Here is a 24,847-nt window from a genome sequence, read left to right as displayed (position 1 = left end):
CAACTGCTTCACTGGGCAGAGAATTCCACAGATTCTCAACTCTTTGGGTGAAGAAGTTCCTCCTCAACTCAGTCTGAAATCTGCTCCCCCTTATTTTGGGGCACTGCCCCCAAGCTCTACTTTCACCTGTCAGCAGAAACAACCTTCTGCTTCTATCTTAACTATTCCCTTCATAACTTTACATGTTTCTATAAGATCCCCCTTCATTCTTTTAAATTCCAATGAGTAGATTCTCAGTCTACTCAGTCTCTCCTTATAAGGCAAACCTCTCAACTCTGGAATCAACCTAGTGAACCTCTTCTGCACCAATTCCTGTGCCAGTATTTCCTTTCTCAAGCAAGGAGACCAAAACTGTACACAGTACTCCTGGTGTGGCCTCACCAGCACCTTATACAGCTGCAAAATAACCTCCCTGTTTTTAAACTCCAGGACAAAATTCCATTTACCTTCTTAATTACCTGCTACACCTGCAAACCAACTTTTTGTCATCCAGGACAAAGCAGTCTGTTTAATTGGTACCACAAATATTCACTCACTCAAAGGATGGTGAATCTCTGGAATTCTCTGCCCGTTGAAGTGGTGGAGGCTGCCTCGCTAAATATTTTTAAGAAGCGGGTTGATGGGTTCTTGATAAGAGAGGGGATTAAGGGTTATGGGGAGAGGGCGGGAAAGTGGAACTGAGCCACAACAGATCAGCCATGATCTTATTGAATGGCGGGGCAGGCTCGAAGGGCTAGATGGCCTACTCCTGCTCCTATTTCTTATGTTCTTATGTTCTTATCAATGCACAGTGGCAATGGTATGTGTCCTTTATAAGATGCACTGCAGGAATCACCAAGGCTCCTTTGGCAGCACCTACCAACCCCACAGCCTCTACCATCTAGAAGGACAAGAGCAGCAGATGTGTGGGAACACCATCACCTGCAAGTTCTCCTCCAAGTCAAGCACCATCCTGACTTGGAAACATATCACCATAACTTCAGTGTCATTGGTTCAAATTCCTGGAACACCCTCTCATGCAGTACTGTGGGTGTACCTAAACCACATGGACTGCAACAGTTCAAGAAGGCACTTCACTGCCACCTAGAACAATCATTTTACAACAGTGATTATCACATCTAAGAGCTGTGGATGTGGCACCATAAATATATTTTTGTGTAATTTGGGATATTATGCTTCTGTTGCCAATCTTCATTATGCTTTTGAGCAGAACGTTATGATTGATTCTTATTAATCGGTGGAGGTACTTCTACGTCAAAGTGAAACAGGAGCACAGAGAGACATAACATGTAACAAAGTATAATGCTCATGAACATTCTCGTTCTTACATTGAAATACACCATGGAAAATCCCACAACTGGACAGAGAGTTGGACATAAAGACAATGTATGATATATTGGCTATAAATACTTGGCAGTTAAAAAAGAAACATGTGGGCGGCATGGTAGCACACTGGTTAGCAATGCTGCCTCATAGCACTACAGACCTAGGTTTGATTCCTGGCTTGGGTCACTGTCTGTGCAGACTCTGCACATTCTCCCCATGTTGCCATGGGTTTCCTTCAGGTGCTCCGGTTTCCTCCCACACAGTCTTAAAGATATGGTGGTTAGGTGCATTTACCCGAACAGGCGCCAGAGTGTGGTGACGAGGGGAATTTCACAGTAACTTCCTTGCTATGTAATTTAAATCTTACTTGTGACTAATAAATTAACTTTAGCTTTGTCCTTTTCCCCGTAACAATTCTGTGCAGTGCACAGTATATACTTGCCTGGAGCTAGCACTGATAATAAAGAAATCCAATGGGAAATGGAAGCAAAGAGTTTTCAATAAGGTACCTCACAATGTAAAGAAACAGTAGTGTATACTGTGGTAGACTAGAAAATTTACACAAAACTGCTGCTTTCACCTGTAACCAACCTGTCTCTCTCTATATCCTCCAGCATGATCCATTATTGCTGAAATATTATTCCCCTGCTTCTGGAGCTTGTAAAACCTTGAGCTGTCCAAACATGCAAAAGGTCAAATCAAACAAAATACAATGTAATTTGGTATTTTTATAAATCATAGCAGATTTCCTACTTTATGAACAATGCATCAAGTATTTTCAGAAATAGTTTTAATCATGTTTTCTACTGCGCTTTCTATAAACTTTAATAAACAAAACTTCTTTGATAAAAGCTGCCAACTTTTTTGTAAAACAGACATTCTAAATGAGCAACAGTCTTTAATTAGAAAACCACATGAATGTAGCCAGGAGATATAACTGCTGGTGCTGACAAAGAATTCTCTGTACAGTTCCAAGTCCTTTACGCAATGTAGCGGAAATGAACAGTGTAACTTCCAGAATAACCCAGATGTTTTACATGTTCTGATGGTCCAGCCAAATAATCTACCCTTGTTGGAAATTCATTCACCAAGGGGGTGATTTTATCATTTTGATTCTAAGTGTTGAATCTAGGCACAATTCAGATCTGACTTGGAAACCTGTTCTCAGGCGCCCCCATAATCGCGAGTCTGAATCACACTGTGGGCAGGACTTATCGCGCCCTAAATGCTGCTGCTCCAATTGGAGCCTTCAACTGCACAAGCGCAGTGGAAAAAAATTTGAAAAATGCTCCCATCACATCACTCCTGGGCCGCAAAAAGTAGATAAAGTCGCCTGCGAGCGATGGCCCTGACAGACATCACCCCACCCCATGATATAACTGTCCCCCTTATCCACCCACCTCCCCAATACGCAGTCCAATCCCAACTCCCCTGCCCTGTTTCCCCCCCCCCTCAATCACCCACAGAGCGGCAGCAGTCCCCCCATTCACTCCCACCAACCACCTGCAGGGTGGCAGCAGACCCTCCCTCCCTTCCCCACCAGAGAACAATCTGACCTGCCTCCCTCCACCTCCTTACCCCCACAACCAGAGATCCAACTGGCCTGCCTTCTCTTCCCCCCCACCAGAGATCCAGCTGGTCTCCTCCTCATCCCCTCACCCCCCATTATGAGAGATCCAGCTGGCCTCCTCCTCCCCTCCCAACAGAAAATGATTGGAACTCCCTCCTCACTCCCACCCGCAACCAGACAGAAATTTGGCCCTCCTCCCCCCACCCCACACCAGAGATACATCTGACCTGCCTCCTCCTCCCACCACCACCCCCACCCCACCCCTCCTCCCAATTCAGAAAATGATCTGGCTCACATCCAGTTTCCCCCCACCACTGATCTGAGTCAGAGAGCCGCTGGGAGCTCAGAACTTTCCTCTTCGGAGGCTGGAGCACCCAAAACAGACCTTTGCCGAGCATGTCTGTTTCGTGCTGAATCTGGGCAGGCAAACACGATAGTTTAGGGGAAATGCAGGTGAGATTGGGCATCCAGTCATTATGTGAAGCAAATGCATTCAAACTGACATCATGCCCATTTCGGGCACAGTTCTGATTACGGCCATTTTCGGGCCTTGGTAAAGTGGACATCTGTGCGGACGCGGGCGCAGATTGCACTAATCACCTCACGCCCGACTTTACCAAGTTTTCGCTCCTGAAAACGGGCACAATGCAATAGTAAAATCGGGCCCTATGTGTTCTCTTAAATATATCACAATTTTGCAATTCTGATTCACAGGATAGGGTGTAGGAAAACAACTATATCGCTGCAAAGGAAATAGCTACGCACTGAATTCTCCCAACATGCCCATGGCAGGTTTGGTGGTGGACAGGCACAGAAAATCTGGCAGGAGCCAAAAAAATCAGAAGCCCACTGGTGTAAAATGATGTTGCGATTCTCCTAAAGATGGATTAATAGCAGGTTGGACATTCCACTGGCAGCTGGCACTAATGTCATTTGCATCTCATGAAGGCTCATTAAAACAGCTATCCACTAGTGTGCCATCAGGTCTTCCAATCTTGCATCATGCCAGTGGGAAATCACATTGGCGTCAAACCCAATTGGCAAAGAGTGGCATGCACCAAACAGTCCTCAGTTGGCAAGAAAGTTTGGGGTGAGCGTAAGGAGATGTTGGTAGGACAAGAGCTCAGGGTGGCAGGCGGAGGGGCAGGGAGGTGGATGAAGAAGATGAACATTGGAAGGTAGTGGGAAGACCAAGGGGTGGGAAGCTGGACCCCAACAAGCTTGCATGAAAAGATTACAAACAAGCGTAGCATCATTTACTGGGAAGAGGTGGCTGAAGACTACAAATTGGGTGGATAGAGGTCCGAGTGGGGCATGGGTGCCTCGCAGCTGATGGGCTCAAGGGGTGGGTGGTTGAATCAAATAACAAATTACTTCCTGAGGCTGCTTTTTCCCCTTGGTTAGCTGATGACAGGTAGGTTGGAGAGAGTGACATGAGTGTGTTGGACTAGTATTTAAATATGGTGCTGGGATTTTCAAACCCGTCAACTAAGGGTGGGTGGATAAATTAACTGCTGGCCCACCAGGAGAGAAACTCAGCTCTGCATAACTAATGCCATTCCAAGCACAGAATCTAGTCAATGGGACAAGCATCACCCAAGCAACTTGTCTCAAAATAGGCTAGATTCTCTCCATGATGCAAACAGCGGGAGTCAGGAAAATTCCCGGCTTTGCATTCCCGCTTCAAGGGAAACATGGCTCCAGAGGTGCGATCCTCATTGCCAGGGAGCCTGTGTGGGCAGCTGCTGAGGCTGTTGACTGTGGGAACAATTCATGTCGCACTATCTGTAACCCCCATGACTTGCCTGGGTTTGCAAAACCTCACTTACTGTACTCTCTGGAGACAATACACATCTCTTTAACCTGTGCTCAATGCTCCTTCCACTCACATTGTTGGCCACTTTAAGATTTGAATAGCAGGTTAGGTGTAAAGATTTGCATTCTAATCAGTAATCTGTAAACTGTCTGTGTTGTTTTATGCTCTGTCTGAGGCCAGTACTCTCCATTCACCTGAAGAAGAGGGAAACCTCGAAAGCTTGTGAGTTTACTATCGAATAAATCGGTTGGACTTAAACCTGGTGTTGTCAGACTTCTTACTGTGGGAACAATTCTTAGGCAGAGATGGTGCATGAATTCACAAGTTTCACAATTGAAGACCTAAATAAAGGGTCATTTTGAAAGTCAGTCACTATGATGGTGCTTTGACGAGGATGTGTGTGCAATCTATTATTCCTTACATTTGTGAAAAGCCAGCCATTGACATGAACTCCACTGCTCTCTAGCTCCGAGATTCCACATCTGTATGGAACTTAATCTGCTCTCTGACAGTGGCAAAGAGAACATGTGATTGCTACCTTGTTGCTGTGAGCAGCTGACTGCAAGATGCTGCAGACCCCTTGAAGATTCCAGATGCTGGAAAGTTGAGGGCCATGGCTGCTTTGACTCCTATAGGAACGGCTAGCACACCAGTTGTTCAGATGTGATGTCCACCCCCAACATGGCACAGATTTCTCTTACTATATCCTGAGACATCTTATTCATGTCCAGGAAGCTAAAGCTGTTACTGCATACTGTTCATTCAAGGTAATATCTCACCCTCCTCCTCTTACAGGTCTGTCTTGAGCTCTGCTCCTTCATGCCCAGATACCCTGGCTCTAGTGAAATGATGCTGCTGCCACCTTTCCCCCTCTACATGGCACATGTGTCATGGTCCTGTGTTCAATTCAACAAACATCCTTCCGTCATGGCCCACACACTCCTAACCTTGTGCTGACAGTCTGCAATTTCACCCAACTGGGTGACGAAGCAAGAAATGGAGTCCATATGGATACACCTTTGGTCTTTTAGTGACACCTACCCCTTCTTCCCTGAGGGCACACACCAGTCTCTATCTCAGAGGCTAGCTCAGCTTTGCAACTGCTGCTTCACACAGCTCTCAATAAAGCTTTCAACCCTTTACTTCTACTCCTTAGGTCAGTTCACATCTCCAGCACTAAGCTGTGTAATAAGATCTGGGAGTTTTAAGGACGAAAGTCACAACAATCTGCTTTAGCTGCCCAACACTTCAAATTACTTGACTGATTCATAAGTACCATATATACAATTTATACCTGGACCCAGTTGTCAATATTGGAAGCAGCACGAAGAGGGACAGGCGTTCCCGATTTGAGCCCTGTCTCCATTTTCAACACTCCACAGAGTCTCTTCTACTCCATGTAAATCCAGGCCTGTGCATTTTGAGTGGACATGGGATTAAGGCTCAAACGTTAAACTCTTAAATCAAATGAGGCAATTTTACCACCAGTTCACTAACATCCAACCCACAAACATAAGATCGGCATGGTGGCACAGTGGTTAGCACTGCTCACAGCACCTGTGACCCAGGGTGACTGGCCTCGGGTGACTGTGTAGAGTTTTCATGCTCTCCCCATCTCTGCATGGGTTTCCTCTGGGTGCTCTGTTTTCTCCCATACTCCAAAGATGTGCAGGTTAAGTGGATTGGCTATGCTAAATTGCCCCTTAGTGTCAGAGGTAGTAGGGTAAATATGTGTGGTTACACAGATTGGGCCTGGGTGGAATTGTTGTCGGTGCAAACTCAGTGGACTGAATGGTCTCCTTCTGCACTGTAGGGTTTCTATGATCTCTGACATTTATTGTTGCAGGGAACTAACATCAATCCAAAAAGTGCCAATGAATTAAATTCCTAAATGAATGGTACATTAACTTAAAGAAAGCAAAATCAAACCTGACAGGGGAATTGAAAGAAAAGGAGCCAATTCTTCCATAATTGTGTGATGAGTAAGGCTATCCATGGAAGAAAACAACATTTGATGCGAACTAATAAAACAACTAATATATGGGATAATGTAAGCCCAAGAATGGTGGGATGGGGTTCAGGTGGGAAGAAAAAGCATTTCAGATTTTAATCCCAAAGCCACTTCCAATTTTAATAGAGGCAGGTCAGGGAATGGGTAACCAATCCACTCTTAGGAATTGCATTCACCATTGAAATCATTTAATGAGGCTCCGAGCCTCAATTTTAATGTTTCTTTTCAAACTAATGTTTGCCAAGTTTCCACAGAATCCTGGTGGGTAAAGAGGCAAAAAAGAAAGTTGGATCCACATGTTGGCTCCCTGCAGTGACAAAAAAAAAGTCTCTCCTGTCAGAGATGTTAGTGAACTTGTGGGCTAAACAGAGCTGGAATAGTTTTTCTAAGCCCAGCAAGTTTACCTCTATGCCCATTCCCACGATCTTCCAATTCCTACCCTGCTCCCTACAATCACCAATCCCCATGATCACGGCACGATCAGACCACCATCTTTGAAACCCCCACATACCTGGCACCTGATCCTCAGCTACTTTCCTGTGCTTATTAAATCCTGAAGGAGATCCATATTTTTATGTTTTCCACATGGAAATTCCCTGTGAAATTGCATTATAATTAAGGCACCACTGGCTGGGGAGGTACAGCTTCATGGCTCACAGAAAATTTGGTACCATAAGTATTCACCGTGCTGAGGACAAGACACTTGCATTCTCTTTAATTAGGGACAAACTGTATTTCAAGGAAAGATGAATTGATCTGTTGACTGGCAGCCAACTCCTAGGGCTATATCAAGATAAACATTTGAAAGTCACAAGCCCTCCTTGGCTCTGAAATTATTTTGAAAATGAGAAGATGCCCAGACCACAAAAAAAACAGCAGAATCCGTCTGGAACAAGTCCATGCCATTTTTTTGGGAGGACACTTTCAAGTACAAACAGATATGAAAGTGTTGCACTTAAGACAAGCTAGAGCAACAATTTCTTAACACTCTGATAGTGGACATACAGTTAATGACATTAGCTTGTATTGTTAATTTTATTCTGAAAGCACTCTGAGAATGAGTGCTTTTAACAACAGTCTCTCATCTGACCATAGCTGGAGCTCTTCAAGTTCACTGATCAAAACCTTCCCAACCTGTCAAGTTTACCAAAGAAGCACATCCTCTTATATATATGTGTGGTTAGCTGTTCATAGCTTGGGAAATAAATGTGTGACATGTAACATTTTAAATTCCGGATTAAAATAGTAGTTAATTACCTATAATAACTCATTGGGGTTCTCCTTTAACCTACAAACCTGTCTGGGTTTGGTGCCACAAGAGGGCAGAAAGAGGGCAGAATAATCTTGGGATTTCAATCCAATTTTATTTAGAGGGTTTAACACCCAGCACATACTCGAACGCATTTCCCTTACTAAAATGCAGCTCCTTGTTTCCAGACCACAAGAAATGATATTGAAGCATTTGGAAAGCGTAGAAAAGAATTATAATGATGTTATCAGCATTGAGAGGATGTAACTCGCAGAAACGAATGAGCAAGTTGGGTCCTTTTTTTCTAGGAAAGAGAAAGTTAAAAGGCAATTTGATAGAGGTCTTTAAAATTATGAAGAGGTTCAATATAGTGGACATGGCGAAACTATGTCCATCTGTGGCTGGCTCCCCAGAAACGTAAATTAAAATAGCAACTAAAAGAACAAATAAAGGATTTGTACGGTTTGTTTTATCATACAAAGAGTTGTGATAATATAGAACTCAGTACCACATGGAATAATTTAACCAATTAGCACTGAAGCACTTAACCATGACTTAATGTATAAATGAGGAAGGGTGACATATGGGCCAAGAGGGAAGTTGTCATTAAAGTGGGAGGAGGCATAGTCCTGTTGAGTTAAATGGCCTGTTTCTGTGCTATAGACTCTGTAATTCTACATTACATAGGATGTAATTTGACAAATAAGTCCTGGTGACAGGAAACTTGCCTTCAGCCAATTCCCTATCCATGCTGACATATTTCCTCTAATACCATAATTATTTTCGGTTTTAAAATGTCTCATTGTTCGTTCAATTTAATACCTGAAAAAAATTGATTTCCTATGTATCTCCAATGATTCTTTATTATCTAATTTAAATGTTACCCTTTCATATTTATTCTGCTTACATTATAGGCATCATTTCAAAGATCTTCGAGCCCTTACATTACCTTCCTGTCTCATTTCATTTTCTGGAATTAGATTAAATAGTGTGTTCTTTCTTACAGGACAAAATCAATTTAACCACAGAAAAGTGCTAGACAAATTATAGACAGTCCTCCCCTCTATCACTTTATTTTTATCTTTGTCTAACTTAGAAAATTAAGGTTATTTAAGGAAAAAACCTTTAATTTAATTGGAGGCAGTTCAGAGAAGGTTCACTAGGATAATCACTGGTATGGAGAGATTATTTTATGAACAAAAGTTAAACAGATTGGGACTCTGCTCATTGGAATTTAGAAGAATGAGAGGTGATCTCATTGAAACATGTAGGATGATTAAGAGGCTTGACAAGTAAATGCTGAGAGGATGTTTCCCCTAGTGGGAGAGTCTAGGACCAGAGGGCATAGCCTCAGAATAAAGAGGTGACAATTTAAGACTGAGATGAGGGGGAATTTCTTTTGAGGTTGTGAGTCTTTGGAACTCCTTGGCAAAGAGAACTGTGGGGGCAAAGTCTTACAAGTATTTAAGGCTGAGATAGATAGATTTTTTACTCAATAAGGGAATCAAGGGTTATGGAGAAAAGGCAGGAAAGTGGACATGAGGAATGTCAGAATTACTGAATGACAGAGCAGGCATGGAGGGCTGAATGGCCTACTCCTGTTCCTATTTCTTGTGGTCATTATTATAGCCCTGTTATTTTTGCCCTCATCTTTCAATTTGCATTATTTTATCTTTTTTGAACTCACGGTAGGGAGATTTTATGGTAACATTTTATTTTGTTCATTTGTGGGACACAGGTGTCGCTGGCCGGCCAGCATTTATTGCCTATCCCTGATTGCCCTTGAGAAGGTGGTGGTGAGCTGTCTTCTTGAATCACTGCAGTCCATGTTCTGTGGGTTGACCCACAATGCCATTAGGGAGGGAATTCCAGGATTTTGACCCAAGACTGCAGAGGAACAGCGATATATTTCCCAGTCAGGATGGTGAGTGGCTCAGAGGCGAATTTGCAGCTGGTGGTTTTTCCATTATCTGCTCCCCTTGTCCTTCTAGTTGGAAGTGGTTGTGGGTTTGGAAGGTTCTGTCTAAGGATCTTTGGTGAATTGCTGCAGTGCATCTTATAAATAATACACATTTTTGCTACTGAGCGCCAACCAGCGGAGAATTTGCCCACTGATTCCAGTTTCGCTGGGACTCCTTGATGCCACACTCAGTCGAATGTGGCCTTGATGTCAAGGACTGTCACTCTCACCTCACCCTCCTTCAGACAGAAGTTCAGGGTTTAAGACCCACTCAGGACTTGATGGCCAATGAAGGTTTACATTGGCTATAAATTTGGAGAGGGGAGTGTGCAGCAGGTCCTTGTGCACCAGTCGCTGACGGTAAGCATGCAGATGCAGCAAACAGTGAAGAAGGCAAAGGTTAGCCTTCATTGCAAGAGGTTTCGAGTACAGGGGCAGGGATGTGTTGCTGCAATTATACAGGGCCTTGGTGTGACCACACCTCAAATACTGTGTGCAGTTTTGGTTTACCAGGCTGATTCCGGGGATGGCGGGACTGACGTATGGAGAGAGATTGATTAGGTTAGGATTGTTTTTGCTGGAGTTCAGACGAATGAGGGGGGATCTCATAGATTTATAAAATTCTAACAGCACTAGACAGGGTAGATGCAGGGAGGATATTCCCGATGGTGAGGGGAGTCAGGAATCAAGGGTCACAGTCTGAGGATTCAGGGTAGACCACTTAGGACGGCAGTGAGCAGACATTTCTCCACCCAAAGAGTGGTAAGCCGGTGGAATTCATTACCACAGGATGCCAAAACTTTGAATGTATTCAAGTGGTGGCTAGATATAGCACCTCGGGTGAATGGGATCAAAGGTTATGGGGAGAAAGCAGGATTAAGCTGTTGAGTTGGACAATCAGCAATGATCGTTATGAATGGCGCAGCAGGCTCGAAGGGCCACATGGCCTTCTCCTGCTCCTATCTTCTATGTCACTATAACACAGTTTTGGGTTGAGTATCAACTTGTAAATCTTTCCAACATGTCCACAATACGCAGCAAGAGCAGGAGGCCCTCCTGATCAGCGAGAATCTGCAGGAGACAATGGCAAACCAGTGCAATGTCTTGCCAAGCATAATTGTGAACCACAATATTGGAGCCCATGGTTGCCAAAATCCCCTTAGGGCATGGTAGCCGAAAAGAGAGAGCATGATTTATCTAAATGAAGTAACAGTTACTTTCTTCCCAGATTTTAACTAAATAAATTCAACAAATTTAGCACTTCCTATGATATCCCAATATTGTAATTGGGAATCACTGACTAATGAAGAATTCCTAACTTTTCCCCTCCCCTATTCCCCCTGAATATTTTATAACCAAGCATGTTTAGTTTTTAGTCCAGGCATACATACTTCTGTTAATACTATACCGTATTCCCCACATCCATGCTTCAACAAGCTCATTTATTTTATGCAATATACTTAAGAGTATTAACATATATACAACTCAAATCAGTCTGTATGCTCATGAATTTTAATCATTTTAATCTTCCTTTTTCTAATCTATTGTTAATAATTTTCCTGTTTTTCCACTTCTTCTTGTTCCATTTTCCCTTTTGCTTCTTTTATTCTTTCCATGCTTTGCCATATTACTTTATACGTTGATTAAGAAAGCATCATTATTCTCCCAGAAAAAAAACATTGACACGAGTCCTGCTCAAGTAAACCTCCCACCCCTGTACATTCAGCTTTTGTCCTTCATGTATTTTCAATTCCCAGAAACTAAAAGCCTTTCCTTTTACATCCTCTTTCCACTCATGCATTTACTTTCCTTATTTTACTATGATGTGGAGATGCAAGTGTTGAACTGAGGTAGGCATAGTAAGAAGTCTCACAACACCAGGTTAAAGTCCAACAGGTTTATTTGGAATCACAAGCTTTTGGAGCACTGCTCCTTCATCAGGTGAGTGATGATTCCAAATTACCTTGTTGGACTTTAACCTGGGGTTGTGAAACTTCTTACTTATTTGACTATTTTACCAAAGTGACTATCTTTGAGAGGCCCTTTCTGTTAAAAAAAATGTCATGTCCTAATCTCTGTACAGAAGGAAGTCTAATCCTTCCTATATCATTTGTTTCAATATAAATTGTAACTTCTAGCTGCAGTGCATCTTGTACACAGTCCAAAATCCTTTGCACACACTCATTTATATCCTTACTATGGCACCTCACAGATACTGGTCCAGATTTTGTGGGGATGTGGAGTTGCCTACAAACTATCAGTGCTCACTGCTATTATCCCTGTGAAAGGGGTCACAACTTATATCAGGGGAGATGGTGGTGTAGTGTTATTTTCACTGGACTGGTAATACAGAGACCTAGGGTAATGCTCTGGAGACCAGGGTTCAAATCTCACCATGGCAAATTTGATTCCAGAGGATTGGTTGTCAAATAGGAGGCAGAGAGTGGGGGTCAACGGGTGCTATTCGGATTGGCGGATGGTGACTAGTGGAGTGCCCCAGGGGTTGGTGCTGGGGCCTCAGCTTTTTACCATTTATATAGATGATCTGGAGGAGGGAACCGAGTGTAGGGTGTCGAAATTTGCTGATGACACCAAGATTGGGGGAACGGCAAATTGTGCGGAGGGTGTGGAGAGTCTGCAGAAGGATCTAGATAGGCTGGGCGAATGGGCCAGGAAATGGCAAATGGAATTTAATGTTGGGAAGTGTGAGGTGGTCCACTTTGGTAGAAAGAATGGTAGGAAGGACTATTACTTACGGGGCGAAAAACTGCAGCAGGCGACGGTGCAGAGGGACCTCGGGGTCCTTGTGCATGAGTCGCAAAAACCCAGCTTGCAGGTGCAGCAGGTGGTCAGGAAGGCGAATGGGATGCTGACCTTCATTGCGAGGTGGATTGAATATAAAAGTAGGGAGGTCTTGCTGCAGCTGTATAGGGCATTGGTGAGGCCGCAGCTGGAGTACTGTGTGCAGTTTTGGGCGCCGCACCTGCGCAAAGATATTTTGGCCTTGGAGGGAGTGCAGAGGAGGTTTACTAGGCTGATACCGGAGTTGAGGGGGTTGAGCTATGAGGAGAGGCTGAATAAACTGGGCTTGTACTCGTTAGAGTTTAGAAGAATGAGGGGAGATCTCATTGGGACGTATAAGATGATGAATGGGATGGATAGGATAGAGGTGGAGAGACTCTTCCCGCTCAAAAAGGACAGTAGGACTAGGAGGCACAGCCTCAAGATAAAAGGGGGGCGGTTTAGAACGGAGTTGAGGAGGAACTTCTTCACTCAAAGGGTGGTGAATCTCTGGAATTCTCTGCCCGTTGAAGTGGTGGAGGCTGCCTCGCTAAATATTTTTCAGACGCGGGTTGATGGGTTTTTGATAAGAGAGGGGATTAAGGGTTATGGGGAGAGGGTGGGAAAGTGGAACTGAGCAGCGACAGATCAGCCATGATCTTACTGAATGGCGGGGCAGGCTCGAAGGGCTAGATGGCCTACTCCTGCTCCTATTTCTTATGTTCTTATGTTCTTATGTTCTAAATGTCTAATGGTGACCATGAAACCATTGTCATAATATCTCATCTGTTCATCATGTCCTTTAGGGAAGGAAATGTGTTATCCTGACCTGACCTGGCCTACAAGTAACTATAACAATGTGGTTGACTCTTGAATGCTCTCATGGATGGACAATAAAGGCAGCACGGTGGTTAGCACTGCTGCCTCATTGCACCCGGGACCGGGGTTCGATTTCCCACTTGGGTTACTGTTTGTGTGGAGTCTGCACATTCTCCCCTTGTCTGCGTGGGTTTCCTCCCACAATCTGAAGGACATGCTGGTTAGGTGCATTGGCCATGCTAAATTCTCCTTCTGTGTACCCGAACAGGCGCTGGAGTGTGGCGACTAGAGGATTTTCACAATAATTCCATTGCAGTGTTAATGTAAGCCTACTTATGACTAATAAATAAACTTTAAAAAAAATCCTGACCCAACCAGTAACACCCACATCACATGAATTTTAAAGAAAGGTGCACACATATTAGTATGGAACACTGAAGCTACAGTCTGTAACTCAGTGTCCTGTCACAAGCTGTGCTCTGTCAGTTTCCCCTTCTCCAATCCCTCCCCAAAACTGAAATCCATGAGAACATCAACTTATCCATTTCCAGAATTGCTGCGGGATTTTTTAAAATTATGCTTTGTTCTGTGATGTGAGTAATAAAATTCGATGAAGAACAACATTGGCCCTAAAAATAATTTGATGATCTTGAAGTGCTGTTAGATTATTAAATTTTATAGACTACATTTTGTTTTAAATTTCAGAAAATTCAGTTTCCACACCACTGCAAATGAATGCCTTCCTCTGGTTGTTGCCATTGTCATACATATTCAGTTAATTCAACATTGCGAACATATGAATTGCCTCCTGTCTTCTTCCTACCCCAAATAAGCAGTTACACTCTTCTCTTCCTCACTAAACTGCTCAGTCTGCAGCGTGCATTAAGAAACTTCGACCTCCTTCACGCATCTGTGTCACCAGCTGTCAGGTCAGAAGCATACAGATGAAGCATAAACAGTTGGAAGCACTTCCTGCACATGTGACATTAGCCAATCTGGAGCCCACTAATCGAGAGCAAATCACAGATTTTGTTTCCAATCCCCAGCCAACCAGATAGTGCAGATAAGATTTTCAAAGTGGATTTAGCACTCTTGATTTATAATGTCTTTTATAAATAACATCTATGTAGACTAATTGAAAATAACACATCTCGTGTACATCCTGTCTGCAACGTAAGACCAAAACAATGTTATTAACTCCTGTTCTAAATTCCTATTCTAATGAATTTGGCCTATGCAAACTTGTAACTCGAATTGAACAGCCTGGGGCCAGATTGAGCAATCTGGCACTGGATTCACGCAAATGCTCTCAAAATGTTCTCTAAAAATCTACTCTTTAATGTCCAGAAGAGGAGTTAAAGCAAAAAAAAGTACATATTTTCACAATAAAGGTTACATTGATCCATGAACTGGTGGCATAGTGGTTAGCACTGCTGTCTCACAGCTCTAGAGACCCGGGTTTAAATCCCACCTAGGTCACTGCCTGTGTGGAGTCTACCCATTCTCCCTGTATCTGCAATGGGCTTCCTCTGGGTGCTCCGGTTTCATCTCACAATCCAAAAAAGGTTAGATATATTGGCCATGCTAAATTCTCCCTCGGTGTACCCGAACAGGCGCCAGAATGTGGTGACTAGGGGATTTTCGCAACAACTTCAGTGCAGTGTTAATGTAAGCCTACTTGTGACACTAATAAATAAACTTTGACTAGTTTTGACTCATTCAGTCCCTTTGAAATGAAGGAGACAGTCATCAACTTCAGGAAGCGTAGTGGAGGGTATGTCTACATCAATGGGGACAAAGTAGAAACGGTCAAGAGCTTCATGTTTTTAAGTGTCCAGATCACCAACAACCTGTCCTGGTCCCTCCATGTGGACACAATAGTTAAGAAAGCCCACCAACTTTCTCAAAAAGAAATTTGGTATGTTTGCTATAAGTCTCACAACTTCTACAGATATGTCATAGAAAGCACAGCTTGGTATGGCTTCTGCTCTGCCCAAGACCACAAGAAATTACAAAGGATTGTGAATGAAGGCCAGTCCATCACGCAAACCAGCCTTCCATCCATTGACTCTGTCTACTCTTCCCACTGCCTCAGAAAAGGAGCCAGCATAATCAAGGACCCCACGCACCCTGGACATCCTTCATCTTCCGTTGGGAAAAAACATACAATAGTCTGAGATCACGGAGCAACAGACTTAAAAACAGCTTTTTCCCTGCTGCCATCCAACTTTTGAATGGACCTACCTCACATTAAGTTGATCTTCCTCAACGTCCTAGCTATGACCTTAATACTACTTTCTCTACTCTCTCCTTTCAACACAAAGGTTGGTGGATTTGCAGATAAGGACTATCCAAAGATACAAATCAGCTGGAGGCTTGGGTGGAGAGATGGCAGATGGAGTTTAATCCGGCCAATCCTTCCAATGCATTTGGAAGGTCTAACACAGATAGGAAATATACAATAAATGGCAAAACCCTTAGAAGTGTTGATAGACAGAGGGATCTGGGTGTACAGGTACAAAGAAAGCACTGAAATTGGCAAAGCAGGTGGAGAAGGTAGTCAAGAAGGCATACAGTATGCTTGCCTTCATCAGTCAGGCACTGAGTTTAAAAATTGGCAAGTCATGTTGCAGCTTTATAGAACCTTAGTTAGGCAGCACTTGGAATATAGTGTTCAATTCTGGTTGCCACACTACCAGAAAGATGTGGAGGCTTTGAAGAGGGTACGGAAAAGATTTACCAGGATGTTGCCTGGTATAGAGGGCATTAGCTATGAGGAGAAGTTGGAGGAACTTGGTTGTTCTCACTGGAACAGCAGTGAAAACATACCATACATAGAAAAGAAAAGAACAAAGAAAGTTACAGCACAGAAACAGACCCTTTGGCCCTCCAAGCCTGCACCAACCATGCTGCCCAATTGAACTAAAACGCCCTACCCTTCCGGGGACAGTATCCCTCTATTCCCTTCTATTCATGTATTTGTCTAGATGCCCCTTAAAACTCACTAGCTGATCTGCTTCCACTACCTCCCCTGGCAGCATTTTGAGTGAGAATCTATGAATGAAAATTTTGGATGCACTGGACTCCTTGAAAAGGTGGGCAGTGTACATTTCTCTTTAGTTTCAATGATCTTTTTTGAACATTTATTTTTTCTCTTAATTTGAACATTAAACCTAATTTGTGTAAAATTTAGTATTATTGCTAAAAAAATTACTAATGATTTCAGTATAACCATCAGTATTTATGAACTATCAATAAAAGGGGACAATTGGAAGCCTTTGTGCCTAGATGGTCCAATGCTGTGTACTGACTTCCTCTGTTCTCCCAAATCATAATGCTCTCTCTACTACATCATATCGATAAGCAGCTACAAAATTTAGTATATTCTACTAGATGTATAAACATCATGGGTTAAAAATGGGATAGTATCAATCTGTGGAGCCTGGATCGTGATACATAATTGATGCATCCCTTGATAGATGTGCATAATGTGCATGGATTCTGTGCTGACTACTCATCTGCATGATTGCAACAGGTATTCCGACACTGCTGACAGGCTGCACATGAGGCCCTGGTGCATGCACAGCTTGAACAAGTTAAGGTTCGCCTGCACTCCTTAAAACTATACACAGCTCTTAAAGGGGAGGTGCATTCTTGCTGCAGCAGATGCTGGTGTCCAGAAGTAGTACCAACAGAGCAGAGGTCAAAGAGATGACTCCTGGGTTCAGAGACCTTAGTCTGGAAGGTAGAAAGACAGAGACAGGTTTCCGCAAAAGGACTAGGAGGCCCTTAAGCACACTCTCAAAATGAATGGAATAAGGCACACAGAAGCCAATTCAAGTAGTGCTGCCTGGAGAAACTGGCTTAGTGCCACCAAATTTTCAATACCTCATGCAAGTGATCAAGGTCAGTGAATGCACCTTCAAATGACATCTCCAGTCCATTGCACTACCAACCTCTCCCTCTGCTTAATGTACTCGCCCACTTAAAATACCTAGATATCAGAGCTCATACTTACATTCATATATCCTCCACTTCACCCTTGCACACTTATCACTGTTGCAAGCCTCTCACTCCTGCCAAGTACTGCCAGCAGCTCAGTTATGACGGATGCATCACCCTCACTAGGACTTTTCCCTTTTTTTTGCAGGGTGTGGTGGAAGCAGCTAACCACAGGTGGAAGACATGCACCTTCGGAGGAGGCATTGCTGCTAAGCTCATAGTGAATCAGGCCTTTGCAACCAGAATCATCAAGATCTTTGAGGATTATGGATTTGTGGATGTGATGTATCCGGATTCCAGAAGGCATTTGACAAGGTGTCACACGAAAGACTGCTAAATAAGATAAAGGTGCACAGTGTTACGGATAATGTATTAGCATGGATAGAGGATTGGTTAACTAACAAAGCAAAAATGAGGGTAAATGGTTTTTTTTCTGGTTGGCGATCAGTGACTCAGGGATCAGTGTTGGGACCGCAATTGTTTACGATTTACATAGATGATTTGGAGTTGAGGACCAAGTGTAGTGTGTCAAAATTCACAGATGACTTTAAGTTGGGTGAAAGAGCAAAGTGCGCAGAGGATGCTGAAGGTCTGCAAAGGGATATAAATAGTCTAAGTGGGTGAGGGTCTAGCAGGTGGAGTACAATGTTGGTAAATGTGAGGTCATCCATTTTGGTAGGGATAACAGCAAAATGGACTATTATTTAAATGGTAAAAAATTGCAGCATGCTGCTGTGCAGAGGGACCTGTGGGTCCTTTTGCAGGAATCTCAAGGAATTGGCTTGCAGGTGTAGCAGATAATTAAGAAGGCAAATGGAATTTTGTCCTTCATTGCTAGAGGGATGGTGTTTAAAAACAGTGAGATTATGTTGCAGCTGTATATGGTGCTGGTGAGGCCACACCTGGAGTGCTTTGTATAGTTCTGGTCTCCTTACTTGAGAAAGGATGTACTGGCACTGGAGGGGGTACAGAGGAGATTCACTAGGTTGGTTCCAGAGTTAAGAGGGTTGGCTTATGAGGAGAAACTGAGTAGACTGGGACTATACTCATTGGAATTCAGAAGAATGAGGGGAGATCTGATAGAAACATATAAGATTATGAAGGGAGTGGATAAGATAAAAGCAGGGAAGTTGTTTCCACTGGCGGGTGAAACTAGAACGATGGGGCTAGCCTCAAAGTAAGGGGAAACAGATTTAGGAGTGAGTTGAGGAGGAACTTCTTCACACAAATGGTTGTGAATCTGTGGAATTCCCTGCCCAGTGAAGCAATTGAGGTCACCTCATTGAATGTTTTTAAGGCAAGGATAGATAAATTTTTGAACAGTAAAGGAGTTAAGGGTTATAGTGAGCAGGCAGGTAAGTGGAGCTGAGTCCACAAAAAGATCAGCGTGATCTTATTGAGTGGTGGAGCAGGCTCAAGGGGCCAGATGGCCTACACCTGCTCCTAGCTCTTATGCTGTTATTATGCTACATTCCTATGTGTACAACTTCTCAAATCACACCTCATCTTCATCCTGATATCTGCATAGTATGACCATAGACCTTTTGTTTTCCAACCAATCTCCCACCCCAATACAACCTTCACTAACTCAATACCTCTGACCTCCCATACCACCAATATCAGTGGTGTTATCCAACCCAAGTTTTCGGCCTATTTACCTTGATGAAAATGTCATCACAAAATGAATTCATTTAATCTCTGTCCTAAACAGTTTCTGCAGAACGTGACAATAATATAAAAGGACAAAAAAAGGAACAAAAAAAACTGAAGAGTATTTTTGAAATGTTCATCAGAAATATAGGTTGAAGCAGGGATCAGGCATGAACTTATTGAATGGCGGAATAGGCTAGAGAAACTCTTCCAATTCCTATGTTCCTAAAAGACAATTATTTAATTGGGTTATTGTTAGGTATATGTACACCTCAACCCCATTTTTTTTAATATCTCTTGATATTTTTACATAACAAAAATCTACATATTTATCTAACAGCATTTATCGTAATTAAACATCTGAAAGTGCAGAAGCATTATAAAACGAAGTGTAGTAGCGGTAGATCATGCCTAGCAAATTTGATTGAATTTTCAGGAGTTGACTCAGTGTGTAGATGAGGACAGTGCAGCTGATGTCGTTTACATGGACTTCAGTAAGGCTTTTGACAAAATCCCACATGGGAGACTGTTCAAGAAGGTAAGAGCTCGTGGGATCCAGGGCAATTTGGCAGATTGGATCCAAAATTGCTCTAGTGACAGGAGACAGAAGGTAATAGTTGAAGGTTGTTTTTGTGACAGGAAGCCTCTATCTAGTTATGTGCCACAGGGATTAGTGTTGGATCCTTTACTGAGTGTAGTGTACGTTAATCATCTAGATATGAAAAGAAGAAGCATGATCAGTGAATTTGTAGATGGCACAAAAATTGGTGGTGTGTAAATAGCTAAGAGGAAAGCTTTTGATTACAGGATGATATAGATGGACTGATCAAATGGGCAGAACAATGGCAAATGAAATTTGACTGTAAAAAGTGGAAGAGATGCATTTTGGGTGGCTAACAAGGCGAGGAAATACACAATTAGTAGTAGAATATTAGGAAGAACAGAGCATCAGAGGAGCCATGGGGTGCACATGGACAGACTCCTGAGAATGGCAGGACAGGTAATAAAGTGGTTAAAAAGGCATATGGGATACTTGCCTATATTAACCATGACGCTGAATATAAGAGCTGGGAGTTTATAATGGAAGTGTTTAAAATGCTCATCAGACCACAGCTGGAGTACTGTGTGCAGTTCTGGTTGCAACACTGCAGGATGGATGTGATTGCACTAGAAAGGGTGCAGAAGAGATTCACCAGGATGCTGCCTCGACTGGAGCATTTCAGCTGTAAAGAGAGGTTGGTGAGGCTGAGGTTGTTCTCCTTCGAACAGTGAAGGCAGAGGGGGAATATGGTCGAGGTGCACAAAACGATGAGGGACATGGATAGAAGAAACCTTTCCCCTTACCAGAGAGGTCAACAATCAGTGGCCGTACATTTAAAGTAAGTGGAAGGAGATTTAGAGTGGATTTGAGAAAAACCTTTCCACCCAGAAGGTGGTGAAAATCTGGAATTCCCTGCCTGAAAGTGTAGCAGAGGCAGGAACCCCACAACATTTAAGAAACATTTAGATGATCGCTTGAAACACCATAGGATCAAGTGCTGGAAAGTGGGAATCGGATTGGTGCTTAATGGCCAATGCAGACACAATGGGCCGAATGACCTCTTTTAGTGCTGTAAAATTCCATGGCTCTATGACTGTGAGTGGAAGTTTCCCATCCTGCCCACTACGGGAATTGTAGCAGATGGGGGCAGACCATGCAAGAGTTTGTTGATCATGGGCAGGATTTTCTGGTCTTGGGGCAAGTGCAGCTGGAAAATCTCACCCTATGGCTCTAACACACAAACACATAATTCCGTTTTGAAAGTTTTGTGGGGGAAAGAATTCCAAATGTCTGCTGTCCTTTGTGTGGAGAAGTACTTTCTGATTCTACTGCTAAGCGGCTCAGCTCCAGTTTCAAAGTTACAACTGCTTGTTCTGGATTCCCCTGAATCATTTTAATAACTAACCAAACCATTGCTTTGATCCTTGAATCAGTAGTGTTGCTGCAGTGCTAACAGGTCAAAGATATCAAAAGAAAAATCAGCACAACTTTTAAACATCATGAGAGCAAAAGTAGAAGAGTATTTTGAAAAATGGAAAAAGATCCAGAATAAAGATAATTCTGGATTTCTAAAAATCAGCACACAATTTACATTTAAATACAATGTTATCCTTGGAATTTTTAAAAATCGATTTTTTTCTCAGAAAATTATTTTTGTCTCTATCTGATTTAGACATTTCAAATGAAAATCATGGGAAGATTGATTTTGCCTGGATGAAAATGTGATCTAGGTTAATACAGAAAATCCCCCCCCCAACCCAATGTTTTAAAAATAGCCACCCTCTTTCCCCAAACACATCAGCAAGAAATACATTACCCAGAGTGATTAGTCAATTGGCAATGTGTCAGAGGTAACTGGAGAACACAGCAGCTCTGGTTGCAGAGTGACATTTGCCTGTAGGCCTAGAAATAAGCCCATGTCTTTCTTTTTCGTTAAATAAGCACCTTCCCATATCTCTTGTCAAACTGCTAATGCGGAGAGACGAGGGACAAAGGAGCCACAGCTGCGGAGATGCAACCTCAGTAAGTATGCAAGTTTATCAAAAAATAGCAACACCCAAACTCCAGAACCACTTAGAAATCTCAGAAACGTATTTATAGCAACGAACTTCAAAACTTAGCAAGTAAAACGTCCCTCCCCACCGCCACGCCATAGGCTCATACAGTAAAAGGATTTGTTCAATTTGAATGTGATCGTCTATTTTTGCATTGAACGGAATCAGATTGGGATTTGTGTGTAATGGGGAGGATTTGATTGAGTTAAACGCACCAAACTACACAAGTTCGGAGAAAATTTTGACACCACTCCATGTTAACACTTAGAAAACCATCGCGCCTCGATGGTTGCACAGACACGAATAAAATGCAACTGGGATAAAGCACAGCCACTGAGTGGGCACAACCGTTTTGTGTTGTAGAACTTCTTCCTGTTTGACTTCCCCATGTTCGTTACACGCACTGCACGTAGCCAAAGGATGTTGGTGATTTAAACCACGGAGCGATGATTCCACAATGGTCACTGTGCTAACAATTCCTTTTCAATTTTATTCGAAACGTCCCCGTTTAATGCATTTAATATATTCCGTGCCTGCCTCCTGAGTAACCCCAAGTGAGTTTTAGCCCATATGACTCCATGACTACTGGAAAAATAAGTCTTTCCAATCAGTTCCGACTCCCTGCCTCAAAAGCAGAGAAGGTTCACAAAGCAGGGCTGCCATCCTCTCTGTTAGTCTCTGTAACAGTACAGTATCAATTCAATTCACAACTAATGCATTAATTATACAGGAACGCAAAGTTTACTTTTTTTAATAAATAGTTCAGCCCTAGGTGAACGAGGTCTTGGAACAGTGCCGATCCTTCCTATTTGACTCGGGGAATCACTAAGTTAATTAAGGAACTACTCTCTGACAAACGCTCATCTGTCAGTTTCACTGCACTCACCGCGACTCCGCAGACTTGTCCGCAAATGAACTGAAACGGATCTTTTGTTCCACTTACCCCAAGCATCCGATGCAAGTAATAATACTGTGCGCCGTAGTAATAGAGCGTAAAGGCTTTCCAAAATAGCAGCACATTGATCGACAACCAGAAAAGCTGAAAGGGAAAGACAGAAAAAGTTAGTGAAAGAAACTTAATCGGTGCAATTTGAATTCCGGATAGCATCAACCCTTAGAAAATAGAGTTTGAAAACAAGTCTTAAAATGCGTTGTAATTCTACTAATGAGGAGTATTTGTTTCGTGGTCGGTCCTACCAAAAATAAATGCTTTCCGCCCTCGTTGGAGAACCAGCTTCCACAAGACAAAGCCATGATGCACAGTGTGTGTGTGGATCCCTCCTGGTATTAAATACCTTCCCAGACTCTGAGCGAGCTGCAATGGCGTTCTTCCGCCCCCCGCTTCTCTTTGATCTCCCAGATTTCTGTTGTTGCTGCATTTCCTACATCTTCACTGCAGCTCACAATTGGCCCTTTCTGCGTCCAGGATAAAATCCCCTCGAGGGCATCTTTTTTTAAAAAAGAGGCATCACATTCCATCTTTCCGCTTAACCTATCACATATTGGAATTTACAGAATGGTGAATTGGGATAGAAGGATTATGTGGGAGATGGAAAAAGAAGAATCGGGGTGGGGGTGGGGAATGAAGCCCTGGATTAAATAAACAAACCAATGTGATATTATTCAAATGTGGGGAGGCGGTGAACACAAGAGGACTGGTTCGAGACAATTAGAATACAGGAAAGTTAAGCAGCGTCAGAATTTGGGGATATAAGGGGGAACAAAATAGCATCTGCACCAAAACAGATGAAAGTCAATCATGGTGCTAACTTAACTGGCAAGGCAGGAGGTGTCTGAACTCACCACCAGGTGCTTTAGAATGTCAACCCGTCAAATAAGGAGGCGGAGAGCAAAGAATCTAACAGGACAGAAGCAACAGGTGAAAAATATTTATAGGTAAGCGTAAGGTAAATTTCAGATAAAGCAGTTTGTGAGGTAAGAGTATACACTCTTTTAATTCACTGACACGTACACAGTGGTGTTCTCGAATGCATTGGTCAGGCTAACTGGAAATCCAAGTCTTACTAGTACTTCTGATTATTCATTAAAAGGGAAGAAAATCAGTGTGCATGTGCTGACTATTTACATGAACAAAAACCTTTTTGCCTTTATTGGTAACAAAAAGAAAGTTTGAGGTTGTTGTGTCTTATTTCCTTATTTACTGAATGGTGGTAGATGTTTAAAATACACATGTTTGAAATACCTCTATTATGTGTCTAGGGTAGTTGCGAAGACTTCCCCCAATTGTGTCATGAAGTAAGGTTCAAAATTATTTCAATTTCATGTAATTAAACTAAAACTAACTTTAATTTTCAACTCTGTAGTTGACATCTCCAAGACCTGATGAAACTTGGGCCTCCCTTGCACGTGCTGGCTGGGAAAGAGCTATACGTGTGTGGTTTAGATTTTTAATATCAGTCAGGCCATGCACATGACCTTCGGGACTTGGAGCTGAAGGCAAAGGCCCATGCACCTGAACATAAAGCGGAGACTCAAAAAGGGCAAAATAAACTCTGGGAGAAGTCAGAGATGATGTGGAGATGCTGGCATTGGACTAGGGTAAACACAGTAAGAAGTCTCACAACACCAGGTTAAAGTCCAACAGGTTTATTTGATAGCAAAAGCCACTAGCTTTCAGAGCACTCCTCCTTCGTCAGCTAAGTGGGAGCTCTGTTCACAAACAGGGCATATAAAGACATATACATTGGATCTTTATATGCCCTGTTTGTGAACAGAGCTCCCACTTAGCTGACGAAGGAGGAGTGCTCCAAAAGCTAGTGGCTTTTGCTACCAAATAAACCTGTTGGACTTTAACCTGGTGTTGTGAGACTTAGAAGTGAGAGAGTCAGGAAGAGAATACAAAAAAACAGATGCAAGGACAGGAAGAAGTTAACAACGAGTTCCCAGTAAGGGAAGAAGACAGAGAAAGTTGGTGATATGCCTCGATTTTATTTATGTATAGAGATATGCCATAACATATGAAAAGTTGAGAACAACTGGTTTAGGGAACATTTTATTCTATAATTCATGCATGTGGTTAATACAATGTCCCTGTAACCATATCTCTG

At 42.7% G+C, this 24,847-nt stretch overlaps 1 protein-coding gene across 1 annotated transcript in view; it reads right to left on the bottom strand.

Moving 5' to 3' along the window:
* The window catches only part of nox4 (NADPH oxidase 4), a 147,220-nt gene extending 124,147 nt beyond the window's left edge, over positions 1–23,073 (bottom strand). The window contains exons 1-2 of the mRNA XM_080197018.1: positions 22,977–23,073; positions 22,723–22,818 (exon numbers count right to left, since the gene is read on the bottom strand). Of these exons, the coding sequence (XP_080053144.1) occupies positions 22,723–22,818; positions 22,977–23,033 (153 nt within the window). The 5' untranslated portion in view covers positions 23,034–23,073. The remainder of the gene's footprint in view (positions 1–22,722; positions 22,819–22,976) is intronic.
* Between the last annotated feature and the right edge of the window lie 1,774 nt (positions 23,074–24,847).

Source organism: Carcharhinus amblyrhynchos, chromosome 10 (assembly GCF_965287045.1).
Source record: "Carcharhinus amblyrhynchos chromosome 10, sCarAmb.v2.hapA, whole genome shotgun sequence".
NCBI classification, from domain to species: Eukaryota; Metazoa; Chordata; class Chondrichthyes; order Carcharhiniformes; family Carcharhinidae; genus Carcharhinus; species Carcharhinus amblyrhynchos.
The sequence above is the reverse complement of the archived record's forward strand: the minus strand, read 5'-3'. Positions and strand labels throughout refer to the sequence as shown.